We start from the raw sequence: 14,569 nt of genomic DNA, 5'->3' as shown, positions 1-14,569 counted from the left end.
ACAAAACAAACAGACACACACCTATCCTTCCTATAAGCAGGGGGGGCAAGCCCCCCTGCATCCCCCACACCCCCGCTACTTATATATACTAACTCCGAGGCCACACCAAACACTAAACACACATCACATACATATGAACACCACCACTCTCAACACTGACACACTCACACTCTTACCTTTCTACCCTAAACCCACACCTAACAGTCCCCAACACACTCACATACACACAAACCCTCCCCAAAACCCTTAAAAAACATAACACTTACCTAACGCGCCATCAGTACCGCGAGTTCGACATTTCCAGGTTCGATATTCTACAGTTTTGTGCAACTGCAGGTTGGTCTGGAAATACTGAAACTGACTTTTCAGTATTTCGAGATTCCAAAGGGAACCCATATATATATATATATATATATATATATATATATATATATATATATATATAGATAGATAGATATAGATATATATAGACACACACACACACACACACACACACACACACACACACACACACACACACACACACACACACACACACAGTTACATAGGTATACATATTTATGACATGCCATTAACAGCTTTAAAATCATTAGTTGAATTTCCTGCCTTCTGTTAAACCTCTCTTCTTGTCCTGAACCTCTGCATGTATTGTTCCCCAAAATTCCATTTATTTTATGTAATTTGCTCCTTCCCTTGTCTAAAGATACCATGTCCAATTATTTTATCTCCTTTACAGTACGCAGTACTTCAGTTATGTTTTTTTTTACATTTTTGATCTCCATTTTCTAGTAACTGCCTTTTGTCAGCCAGTTGCATTACACTTAGTAAGGTCTTACTTTTTCTTGGCAGCTCTTGTCCTATTTTTAGCTAAAACCTATAATTTCCTTTGTGACAATTTGAAGGGAGATCTTTATTTCACTTATTGCGCCATTAGAGACCCAGTTGTTCTGGTCGTTCTGTTTCAGGGCAGAATCTAATGTAATCCAGCACCTCCCAAACCTCTGGAATAAACTTCCTCTTCATGCAAAGCAGCACAACTCACTATGTTCCTTTAAACATTAACTAGATGACTGAATTTCCACAGAAAGGAGGTTCTGCAGCCTTGTAATACCTGTGAATCTATGTAACAGAAAAACACCAATGGGTGCTTGAATGATGGTGTCAGTTGTTGGCTCTCATCTTGCAAGAAATGAGTGTGCTGTGATTAGCAAAGAGTGCATACGGCCATTTTACTTAACTGGGTGAATCTTCACTGAGTTGAAACTAGGGGATATGTAGGTGAAACGCTATCCTGATATAGTCACCCATGAAATGGTAGTGAGAATTCATCTGTTTGAATTAATATTTCCTCTTAGAAGTGACAGAAACATGATTAGCATTTAGGATATATAAGTAAACAAAGAAGCAGGAAGGAAGTGAAGTATATTAAGTGAAACAGAAGGAAGCAGGTTACACAATCAGAAAAAAATAGCATAAGCAGTGTAAAAGAAAGCCAGTCACATTATGAAAGAAATGAAAATGTTTATAAATAAATAGGGAATAAAAAATTAAACTGAAGTAGAATAAAGATAAAACACGGATGGGATAAGGGCATAAAAATTCTGAAAAGCTGTCTGGGCTTGCTAAATGAATACTTTCATTCATTATTAACAAAAGAAGAAAAGGTGAATTTACTAGAACCAGTCAGCTGTATGACGACTGTTGATCCCTGCACTTTCGTAGAGGAAAGGGTTCTGAAAACTATAAAAGTGTGTAATCAATGGGACCTGACGGGGTTTATCTAAGCACACTAAGAAAACCAGTAACAAGACCTGTGATTTATTCATTACCACTGTAATCAGTTACTGAAGGCAAGCAACATTCCTCAAGGCTGGTAAGGGCAAATTCGATTTGTCTTCCCAAGAATGTATGGAATCCAGAGACTGGAAATTCAATCTGTCAGTCAAACTTCATTTGTAGGGTAAGCAATGGAACTGCTGCTGCTGCTTAAAACCATTTATTAAAATATCTGGAAATGTACAGTGCACAGGACCCAAGGCAGTACGGTAATACCAACGTGTTCTAATACCATTTATACAGAGATAAGATGATCAGCTTTAACAATTGGCTTAAACTCTGGTGTCATTCAAAGGGGATCCAATGTCTGTCTGCCTGGGATGACATGCTGGACAAGCCACGCTGCTTCGCAAGGGACGGCTTGCACCTGTCACCCCTGGGATTCCGGATATTGGCAAAGGCTCTTGCCACCCCCATAGTGCCTTTTTAGGCAAGGCTCAAATTCTAAACCTACCACCCTAGAACACAAAAAGGAAAAAAACTAAGGGTAATGCTGCTCAATGCCAGAAGTCTAAATCTCAAAATGCACGCACATGAGGCCCTTCTCAGTATGGAGAACATCGATGTCTGTGCAGTGACAGAAACCTGGTTCAAGGCTCCTGAGAGCACCCCAGCACTATCAGGTTTTACCTCTTATCATGCGTTCCGGCCCCAAAATCCGGACAATACCAAGAAAGGAGGGGGGGTATCCATATTCATCAAAGACACCCACACCTCAAGACTGGTGGCAATGCACGATGCATCGGAGACCATCCAGGTGCAATTAACCATAGGCAAGACTGCTCTGCAAATTGTAGCATGTTACAGGCCACCCTCACAAACTCAGGAACCTCACATGGCCTTCCTGAAAACACTAGAGGATAAATGTATCACCAAACACCATCATACTAGGTGACTTCAATTACCCTAATATAGACTGGGAACACTACTCAAGCCCAAACACCCTAGCCCAAAAGTTCCTGGAATTCATAAACTCAAATGCCATGGAACAACTAGTCACCATCCCCACAAGAGGAGAAAACATACTTGATCTCATCATCACGAACATGGGAGCACAATGTTCAACACCGGAAGTATACCCTCACTGGTGAGATCAGATCACAAACTAGTCTCGCAGGAGCACCTCATAACTACCACACCTGAAATAAAAAAGACCACAGTAAAGAACTTCTCGAAAGCCGACTTCACACTTCTAAAGACTAGTGTGGTCTCCTTTAAGGCCCCCGAGCCGACGGAAAACAGTACTCAAGCCGCTGAATCACTTACAAATGCCTTCTACCAGCACCTGCAGGACTGCATGGATAAGGCAATCCCAAGCAAAACAAAGACTCTTTGTACCAAAGGCAAGCGTCCACTCTGGTGGACCCCAGCCATAAACAAACTCTACAACAAAAGGAGGAAGCTACTACAAGATAGAGCAAAATCCTTAAAAGGTAAGACACCCTTGATCACTATAAGTAAAAACTAAGAGCTCTCATAAAATCATCCAAAGCAAATTTTGAGAGAAAAATAGCTAAAGACTCAAAAGACAATCATAAGGCCTTCTTTAGCTATGTTAGAAACCTGGGAGGAAACTCCCAGATATGCTCAGAACTAGTTCAAAATGATGTGAAGATTACTGATCCTACAGACATTGCCAACATACTGGCTGACAGGTTCAGTGCAAACTTCTCCCCTCCCCAAAAGGAGAGATATCTATACCAAGCGATTGCAGCCCCCAAACATCTCCAACGCCCAAGTGAGAACTGCTCTCTCCAAAGCAAAAACACAGCATCCATGGGACCTGATGGTGTCCCCGGCTGTGTGCTCCACGAACTCAACGAGGAATTAAACCCACAGCTAGGACAGCTGTTTAATCATAGTCTTACCTCTGGATATGTACCCAGGAGTGGCGCACTGCAACTGTGGTCCCACTTCACAAAGGCGGTGCCTCCACCGACCCTGGAAATTACCGCCCATTAGCTTGACAAGCCTTATCTGCAAAGCCATGGAGAGGATCATAATGGACCTCATAAATAAAGACATAGGGAATTTGCAGACTTTGGATCCATCCCAGTTTGGCTTTGTCAAAGGCAGATCATGCCTTCTAAACTTGGTTGACTTTTCAAACAGTCACCAAAGCCATTGATGAGGGAAAGGCAGTCCATACAGCCTACCTCGATCTGGCAAAGGCCTTTGATACAATACCCCACTCGGGTATCATTGAAAAACTCATCAGCTTAAATGTTAACCCATACATCACAAGATGGGTTGCAAACTGGCTGAGTGACAGAACCCACAGGGTCAGAGTTGCTGGCGCCATGTCAGACTCAAAGCCTGTCACAAGTGGTGTACCACAGGGCTCAGTCCTGGGCCCACTCTTGTTTGGCATCTACTTTTCCAAGTACAAGCAAACACAGGAGGGTTATGGCTGACAAAGTTTGCAGATGACTGCAAACTGGCCATAGTAGAAAACACATCTGACACAGATATCCTTCAGAAGGGTCTCACAGAAATGGATAACTGGTGCCAGAGCCATGGCCTAAAGTTAAATGCCAAAAATGCATAGTCATACCCTTCGGGAAAAACAAGGTTACCCCTAGCTACCAAATAGGTGGCAATCCACTGAGTACAGAAGAAGTTATCAGGGACCTGGGGACCCAGGTTGATAGTAGTCTGTCATTCGACACCCATGTAGCTAAAGTAGTTAGGAAGACCTTCTACATTGCCTACCTTATCATGAAGGGATTCTCATCTAGATCAAGGGAGGTCATAGTCTCCCTATACTCATCACTCATCAGACCAATGATTGAGTACAATGCCCCATTCGGAATGTATCTGACCCGACACTTGCAGCAGCTGGAGAGGCCACAAAGTTCCTCACCAAAAGGATAAAGGGTCTCAAACATCTGTCCTATGCTGCCCGACTGAAAGAACTCCAGCTCTATTCAGTCGCCACCGCTTGCTCAGAGGTGACCTTTGCCTAACATACAAGGCCATGTCAAACCCAGATTTGATGAATATGCTTCACCTCAAAAATCTAGATCCGTCAGAGCCACAAGGGCGGAGACTTAAACCTCGACACGGCTATTAATAGGACGTGCCGGAGGGATAGATTCATCACCCAAAGACTCCCTATGCTGTGGAATAAAATCCCGGTATATGTGAGGCAGAGCACCTCGCTGGCCTTGTTCAAGAGAAATCTTGACCAATGGATGGGAGATCGCAGATATACCCCAGGGATTACCTCAGTGTCACTGCTCAACAGAGGCACAGCAAAATAATGGGTATAGTTCCCCATACTAAAGGGGTGGCGTAAGCCACAAAACTATGGGCTAGGCTTGTAAATGCCCTCGGGCAGATAGCCTAGTATGAACCTATGAACCTATGAACCTATGAACCTATTAAATGGGAATAAAGCTTTTATCTCACTGTGAAGGTGGAAGGCAAAGCGCTAGACAGTAAGATAGCAATTTTGTTTATTTTATTTCTGGATGCACAAAAGAAATGTGTGTATAATATAATTTTTCGTACGTCAGTGATGAATATATGGCCGTAAATAATATTACAAGTTCATAGGTTCATAGGTTGGTACTAGGCTATCGGCCCCAGGGCCTATACAAGCCTAGCCATAACAATTCCCTGGCTATTTCTTCCCACACTATTTACTTCCCTGGACCCCTGTCTAGCAGGGTGACTGACGTGATCTCCGGGGTGAATTTCCTTTCTCCCATCCAGTTATCAAGGTTCCTTTTGAAGACGGCCAAAGAGGCGCTCTGCTTGACATGTATGGGCAGTCTATTCCAGAGTCTGGGGAGTCTCTGGGTCAGGAACCTATCCCTCCAGCATGTTTTGTTTATTGTGATGACAAGGTTAAGATCCCTGGAGCGTGTGGCTCTGAGGGATTGGGATTTCTTTAAATGTAGCGTGTCCAACAGCTCTGGGTTTGAAATGGCCTTGTATGTTAAGAAGAGATCACCTCTGAGTAGACGATATGCAACAGAGTATAGCTGGAGATTTTTAAGGTTGTCAGCGTAGGGCATCTGCTTTAGGCCTGTGATTCTTTTAGTGAGGTATTTCTGCAGCCTTTCCAGTTGTTGCAGATGTCTTGAGAGGTACATACCAAATGGGGCATTGTATTCTGTAATGGGTCTAATGAGGGATGAGTACAGTGGTACAATGACCTCCTTTTTTCTGGATGAAAAGCCCTTAGTGATGAGGTGTGCCACATAGAAAGATTTCCTGACTGTTGTGGCGATGTGTTTATCGAAGGTGAGACCACTGTCCACCTATGTCCCTAAGTCTTTTATCACACTTTCGGTGTTTAGTGTACTGCCACCTATGTGGTAATTCACGGGTACATGTTTTTTCCCAAAGGGGATAACTATACATTTCTTGGCATTGAGCTTGAGCCCATGGCTGTGGCACCAAGCATCTGTTTCTGTAAGGCCCATTTGTAGAGTATCCACATCATTTGGGGATTCAATAATGGCTCCCAGTTTGCAGTCATCTGCAAACTTTGTTAGCCAGAGTCTCTTAGTGTTGGCTTGTACTTCAGAGAAGTAGATGTCAAACAAGAGCAGTCCCAGGACTGAACCCTGAGGTACTTCACTTGTCGCTTGTCTGGAACTGGATTTGGTGTTGGCTACTTTTACAGTGTGGGTTCTGGTGGTTATAGCAACCTGGAAATTAAAAAGTATGCTTTATTATGTTAAGTGTGCTGATTTCAGTTCACATATTTCAAAGTGAGGGCTATTTTGTGATGAACTATACTGAATGAAGATGGAATTTGGCACACATTCATATACTTTACTACACACACACACACACACACACACACACACACACACACACACACACACACACACACACACACACACACACACACACACACACACACCTAGGAAGCAGTAAGATTGTACAACCTATTAATGATATGATCTCCTTCCCCCAACACAAAATCATCTAATATCAGGAGAATTAAGGGTGCTGAGCAACAACAATGTACGCAACAACTGGTGGAGTCAGGCCAGAATTTAGTGTCCACTGTTATCAAGCTTACAGAAGAAAAATAAATATCCTCCGTGTGAATTATTCATACAGTTTTAAACAATGGGCAACTAAATTAATTAATCAATTGATATGGGGCGGCCGCGGTGGTGCAGTGGTTAGTGTTGTTGCCTCACAACAACAGGTTCTACAGTTAAATTTTCAGCTGGGGTGCTTTCTGTGCGGAGTCTGTATGTCCTCCCTCTGGTCATGTGGGTTTTCACCGGGTGTTCTGGTTTCTTCCCACATTCCAAAGATATTTTTGGGCACTCTAAATATGTTGTAGGTGTGGGTGTGTGTGTGAGTGAGTGGTACAGATAAACTACCACAGCAGGGCTAGCCACCTGGCATCATAAACCTTGGCTCAAGATGATTGTCACTGGTGAAGTGACACCCTGACCCAATGTGCAAAATGGGAAAAAGGGACTGAGGATGGATTTGGAAGATGAAGAAGAAGGAGGTAGTATACTGGTCATAAATGACCATCAACAGATACATCCATCAACCCTTTTTCCCAAATGGGGTCAAGGTGTCACTTCAACCATGACAATCAACTAAAGCCAAGGTTCACACGAGCAGGTGGCTAGCCATGTGCCACTGTGCTACATCCTACGTAAAATAGTTCATGACACGATAATAATGGTCTACCTCTTTTAAGAAGCTTACATTTCTCTATTTTCTCTATTATACATTTCTAGAAGCTTCAATGTAAGATTTAAAACTATAAATCATCAAATTAAAATGGAAATATTTAGAGATTATTTTATTTATTTTTTTTATTTTATATTTATTCAACTAAAATTCAGAAAGCAAAGAAGAAAATCTTAGGAATATTTAGTATCTGAATTAAATTATTACTCACCTCTCCTTTTATAAAGACAAGTAAGTCCCATAATTACTCACCTTTCCTTTTTATAAAGACAAATAAGTCCCAGAATTGCAAACAGCATGATTAATAGTCCAAGTGCTGCGCTTATAAAGATGACGTCTGTTTCATCTGTGTAAACAAGCAGAAGCAAAAAATGCTTTTATTCTTACTGGCAGCAACTGCAAATTAACAGCTTGAATCATATGCTTCTACAAAATGAACTCAAAATAAGTAGACAATGTTGTATAATACGGTATGGTTGGACTTTTTTATGATACACTGTATTTACTGGATTGCTGTTCTTGAAAGAGACCTACTACCAAACGTTTATAGTTACACCACAATCCTACATTTGTAATGAGAGACAACTTGTTTCATATAGTTGGAATGCATTATTTGAGCCTAGTCATCAGGGCGTTTTTTATTCTTACAAAGCTTAGTGCAATAAATCTCACTCAAAACCTAAATATGAAAATGCAAATGTACTCTCTGCAATTAGTAGTGCAAACAGATAAATTAAAGAGCACTCTAACATGATCCATATGTTTATTTCAGCATTTCTCAAGTAGTGAAGCTTGACCCTGTTATAGGGAGGCCAAACAAGCCTGAAAAATGTTACATACTTTTAATATTAACAAATTATTTTAATGTGGATTCACACTTAAAGCAGAAGGATGGCAGTCACTCACTATGGCCGGGATTCAGAGGACCAAAGCTGTGGATGTGGGGATTCCTCAGGTGCAATTCAGAGAAGAATTATAAGCATATCTTATGCACATACTATGCTGTGGCCTTTATTGTGCCTTGGTGGGGGCCTGTGATGAATTAAGTGCAACAGCACTGCAGAGATGTGGCATGAAGCCTAGTGGATCACAACATCTTGATCTGCACCACAGCTGCCAAGGCCACAGGACAGCACTTAACAACAAAGTATATATGTTATTCATTCTGCACATCAGTTTACAGGGAAGTACACATTACATGTTTCCGGGACAACAGAAGCTGTGGTATTCTGTGGTACAGCACGGAGACACAACATGTTTCATATGCAGGCATTTAAAAGATATATATATAACTATAGCTAATGTATGTGGAAAATGGATGCTGCTTAAAGTAACCATTTTATACGATAAAGCAAAGAGTGCAGTCTGCCATCTGAAGGCTGTCTTCTCTGTATGTGTCATTTTGCTCAGTTCCAGCAGGAACTGATGCCTATGTCTAACATTATAATTTGACTCCGCAACCTGCACTGTTGAAGAAGTGAAGAACATTCTGCTGCGGGATGGATGTCTGTGTATTACAACTGCAACAAACATTTGAGAGTGGTCTACCTCTTGTCTTACCATATGTCCATTGACAATACCCTATACCACTAATGCATACATTACTCTGCTCCTGATCCTGCAAGGGGGGGGTGTCAAAATATCAAACCTGATAATAATGGCCCCCAATAATTTGTATGGTTACCTATAAGAGTGATCCACTATGTAAATATGTTCTACCGATCTAGTGATGAGAATGCAGCCATGAATATATATATGAACCCACTTCTCATACAAGATCACACTGAATAGCAAAAAAGATCCATTAGATCTTTTAGATCCATTAGATCTTCGTAGTGTACAGTCTTAGCTTCCACCATGCAAAATAATGGAAGAAGAAGGGGCACTCCCACTGGAACTGATGTCAGTAGTGGAGTGATGCTGGACATTGATGCCTGTATACATTGCTGAAAGAGACTGAGGCTGTATTCACACCTGCACTTGGTACATTATTGTACAAGTTATAGCTCTATTGTAACAGATTCAGCAAAATATGATCCCATCTCTTGTTACCAGGATTACTGAATTTTTTTAAGAAAAAGGGCATATGACATTGAATGCTTGATCATTTTGCTTTCCTTGACGGTTATGCAGTGCTCATACTCCTGGCATTTAAAGTACCATTTGCCTCTCTGTGTTTCTAAAATTCTTCACATTTGATATACTATCATAGAGGTTCTCCTATTAATGTTTATCTTCTCATCTCCTGTAACTACATGCCGGGACTTGCTATGCATGACTCCCAGGAGCTTGATGTTGGTAGAACATCTCAGAAAACAGCTGATAATCCGTCATGTGAAAATGTATTAATCTCAAGGTTATCAGACACATGGCTAGCAAAAGGTACAGTAATAGTGTCCTGTTTTATCTCACAGGTGACAAATTTTATAATGCCAAATGTCAGTGTAACCAGTGAGTTTGTATTAGATTTTGGTATCACATGTTTAATAGACTGTACACTGATTTCAACATCTGAAAGGAAGCACTAAATTGTTCCTCCCTTGTAAACACTATTAATCATTTACTATCACCCAGGAGAGGATTACAAAAAGTAAGTAGCTTACACATTTCTCCTGCCCCATGTTCACAACCATATCACACAAGAAAAATGTCATCAATAGGGAAACAACAGTAATAATGTGCATCTGAAAGCTCGTTACTCTTTCCAAGATATATATTTTCTAAACATCAAACATAGACAGTGAGAAATTAGCTTAACAGAACCTCTTCTAAAACCTATATAGCCTAATGCAGGATTATGTCCCTCTGGGGACACCAAACATTATCATACAAGTGAAATAGTGATGCAGAAATTCAATTTGTAGCCTCACAGTAATTAATTAATTAATTGTACAGTTTTGTTCTTGGCTGTGATCTTGATGTGTAGAGTGTGTACGCCTTCCCTGTATCCATATGGGTTTGTACCAGGTACTTTGGTTTCCACCCTCTTTCTAAAGACTGCAGCAGGTGAAGTGGCTATCCTCCAAATGCTTAAGTGCGTGCGTGTGTGTGTGTGTGTGTGTGTGTGTGTGTGTGTGTGTGTGTGTGTGTGTGGGCATGTGCATGTGTATGTATATGTGTGCATGCAGTCTATGACAGACTGAAGCTCTATGCAGGATTGCTTTTTTGCCATGTACCCATTTAATGCCTGGATGGATTCTAGCTCCTTAGTCTCCTGAACTGCACAGGTGGATAACTGAAGAATGAATGAATGAATGATCAAAAAATGTCCAGATTTTTGCCTCACATTTTTGGCCTGATCCTTATAAAATCTGTGTTTTTCTGGTAAACCAATGATGATTAAAATTACTCAGTATTGATATTCTTTTGAGTTTCAGACTTCATATTCTTCAGAAAATGCATGCTAATGCATACGCATTTAATTTAGCAACTCTATGATTATAAAAGCAATATTTAAAAGTTGCCCCTGATTTTGGGGCTTTGTCCCCCTCAATAGTTTTAGCTTGTACAGGTTTCTTAGATGTTAAGAGGTATCAACAAACCCAGTAAAAATTATGCAAAAATCCACTATTGAGACAAAACAGCTAGTCTGATCAACTCCAGAAAGGATGCCAGAACTTACAAGGAGCCACAAAATTATTTACTTGATCTAAAAACTGGCTTTAAGCACAGGAATTCGCTATTTGCTTTTCGTTTGATACAAGCAGTCCAGACTTCTTCAGAGCATATTAAAATGGTCCCAAAAGCACAGTATAAATAACTATACCAATTGAAATTAATCAAACAAAATTAGATAATAGAATTGAATAATTGAAAATGCCTTTTAAGGAAATATTGTGCTGTAAACCTATGCTACATTTAAAGAAAAGTTTTTTCTTGCCATTCATATAACACAAAATGGAGGAAAAAATATATAAGATATATATATATATATATATATATATATATATATATATATAATTATACAATGACCCCACATTAATATTCCAAAACGTGGACGCTGATTGGCCAGCCCATTGTAAATTCCACAATATATCAACGGAAAAAAGGTCCGGTCGCCCGGACTTTTTTCCGTTGGTATAAAGTCCTCAAAATATATATTTTTAAATAAATAAAAAAAAAAAAAAAAAAAGAAAAAAAACGGAGCAACAGAGACTTTCTTTTCTCTGTTGCTTCCATTTCTAAGCATTGATGTACTGGGTATGCATGGGACGGAAGGCCCATACGCATGCTCAGTACATCAAAACAGGGAAGCAGTATACCACAACCAGCGGAAGAACAGTAATGCACCATTATACAAAGACTTTATTTAAGAAAAGTAAGTTTTTTTTTTTCTTAAATAATGTCATTGTATAACAGCAATAACCGATTCTGTGGTTGTGATATATTGAAATTTACCCATGGTTGGCTTTATTTAATCACTTGGGCTTCGCCCTCATGATTAAACCACACCAACCATGGGTAAATCTTCAATATACCAAACCACGTCGTCGGTTATTGCTTTAATATTTAATATATAAGAAATATATAGAAATATGACAGTAAGTACCAGTGTGAAAGTATATAAAAAGTATATAAAAATGCAAACAGCTTTATAAAACGTTTAAAATATAAACCTTGCTGAATAAGGCTAGGTCATAGTTTAAGAACTTTTTTTTCTTGAGTATTGGTACTGCCGTTGTTGGACCCTAGGGGTTAATAAGACTTTTTCTAAAATAGAGAATAGGAAACACTTAAAATCTTTGCAATGGATAGACTGTCCGTAAAGTACATTATTTTCATTTTGTTTGGAAATATCATAATAGTGTTCGCAGATGCATTTAAGTATCTCTCAGGTTTGCCCACATAAAATGCTGGGCAGGTGGAACAAACCACCAAATAAAGAAGTCCCTTAGTAAAACAGTTACCATCCTGAATATAGATAGTAGAATCGAGGTTGTTGTGTAAGGAGAGGCATTTCCTATCAAAGATGTACTTACATCCATTGCATCTACCACACTTGTTAGTTCCGTTTAAACTTTTCAGAAAAGAAACAGAAAAAGGAAAATGAAATAAATAGAACAATGACAATCAGAGCACTCGGTTGTGCTAGGCATAGGCACAAACATGCTAACAGTGCTAACAGTGCAGTCACATAGTTTTCACAATTTGTTTTCTCGTACAGTTTACCGATGCTGATATTCTACTATGGCAAGCCAGCTCTTGCTCCACAAGTTTTAAACACAGTTTAAACAGCAGCCTCCACAATAACAATATCTGAAGTTTTGAGACTGTCGACACCCAACACATCGAAACACTGCAGTCATACAGTAGCAAATACGGAAGAATGAAAAAGTAAGGCTAATATATGAATATAAAGAATATACATTACATATAAAACATTTTTTAAAAAGTGTTAAGAAAAAGTAGGCAACTTTAATAACCCCTTATTATTTTCAGGAAGTGCACTGTGAGCTTTTACATCCATTTACATTCATCTGAGCCATCGCTAACTCACACAGATGGGACATTGGTTTAGCACCTCATATAAAGGATGGTACCTCAGGAGTGCAGTATCTCCTTATGCTGCAGTGCAGTACTAGTACTGCAGTGCAGTACTAGTACTGCAAAAAAAATCCAAGTACTTGGTGTGAGAATAGAACCCACACTCATTTTATCTTCTAGCATCTAAGAACAGTGCACTTCCTGCTAAGCCACTGACACTGCTAAAAGTGCTTCAGTGTTCCACATAGATGAGCAACTACAACTGCCAAAGCAGTACTGCCACAGGAAAATAGTGACTGTGGAAACTGTGACAGTGAAAAAAACTACAAAGGGAGGCTCAAATCATTCCTCCAAGAAAAGTTGTACTGCAGCAAGAGCTACTCCAAAAGAAATATTATGGACCAAATTCAGAAAACTGCATTGTGGTAAGCTGGTCTGTGAGACAAGCAAGGTGTGTGAGAAAAAAAAACAACACAACACAGCTAGAAGAAATAACATACTCAGCCATGTTATATACTAATAACCTTATAATGAACTGCACATATGATAATGACACAAAACAATATGTGCGAGTGATTCAAAAACATTTAAAAGTTGTTCAATTCTGCTGCACCCCACTTTTAGCTTTGTACATGGCCATATGTTTATGTTGAAGCAGAGTAATGTAGTATATGAAGTTAATGGTTGCTACAAATCTTGTAAACATATATCTGCAAGAGGCTCTTATGGCAGCTGTTGTGGCTAAAGGCACATGACATCAGTACTCAAGACTGTGATTAACATTTCATACCCTCAGTGGCAATGACAATGACATAGTGTACCACTACTGTGTGAACAGGGTCACCATACAACAAATTGTGGACATGTGTGGACCTTGTCTGCAGCCTTGTGGGAGTCATGACATATCTATCCTAGTGGATACAAAGGGATGTGTGGCTTCATGTATATTAGCTGACGTACTATTGACAGAGTTGGTGGTATCACAGGCATTTGCATTGAGAATATTCCATCACATTCTCAATGACATTCTTCTACATTTGGGGGAGCATAATGGTTCCCACATACCCCAGAGGAGGCAGCCAACATCATGGGAGAATTCTATGTTATAGCCCATTTCCATGAAGCACTGGGGGGCCATAGGGCCATAGATTATACTCACACTGAAATTAAGGCCCTACTTGGTGAACTGAGAAGGAGATATGTGAACTGCAAACGGTATCACTCCTCTATCTTCCAGGTCATCTGTAATGTACAGGGTATCATCTACAACGTGTGGACATGACACCCAGGTAGTGTTCACAGTTCCCATGGCACACATCTGATCTTTATCAATGGTTTGTGAGGGGTGACTTCTCCTGGGGCATCTTTTGGTTGAAGCTGGATATATCCTGGGACCATGACTCATGACACCAATTAGAAATCCACATAATCAAACACAAGAACTCAGTACTGCAAACCACCCTTATACAGCACATGTGAGGGCGCATATGACCCTACCATGTATGCAATCACAATGACCACGTGTGCTGTGTCATATAATATTATAGTTAGGAAGACATTGCAACTGCAT

The 14,569-nt window shown here is 40.0% G+C and overlaps 1 protein-coding gene across 1 annotated transcript in view; it reads right to left on the bottom strand.

The window, feature by feature from the left end:
• The window catches only part of LOC122795553 (interleukin-31 receptor subunit alpha-like), a 1,451,325-nt gene that overhangs the window by 61,054 nt on the left and 1,375,702 nt on the right, over positions 1–14,569 (bottom strand). Inside the window, exon 15 of the mRNA XM_044063779.1 lies at positions 7,768–7,861. Coding sequence (XP_043919714.1) covers positions 7,768–7,861 — 94 coding nt within the window. The remainder of the gene's footprint in view (positions 1–7,767; positions 7,862–14,569) is intronic.

Source organism: Protopterus annectens, chromosome 2.part2, assembly GCF_019279795.1.
Source record: "Protopterus annectens isolate FY-2018-M chromosome 2.part2, PAN1.0, whole genome shotgun sequence".
NCBI classification, from domain to species: Eukaryota; Metazoa; Chordata; order Ceratodontiformes; family Protopteridae; genus Protopterus; species Protopterus annectens.
The sequence above is the reverse complement of the archived record's forward strand: the minus strand, read 5'-3'. Positions and strand labels throughout refer to the sequence as shown.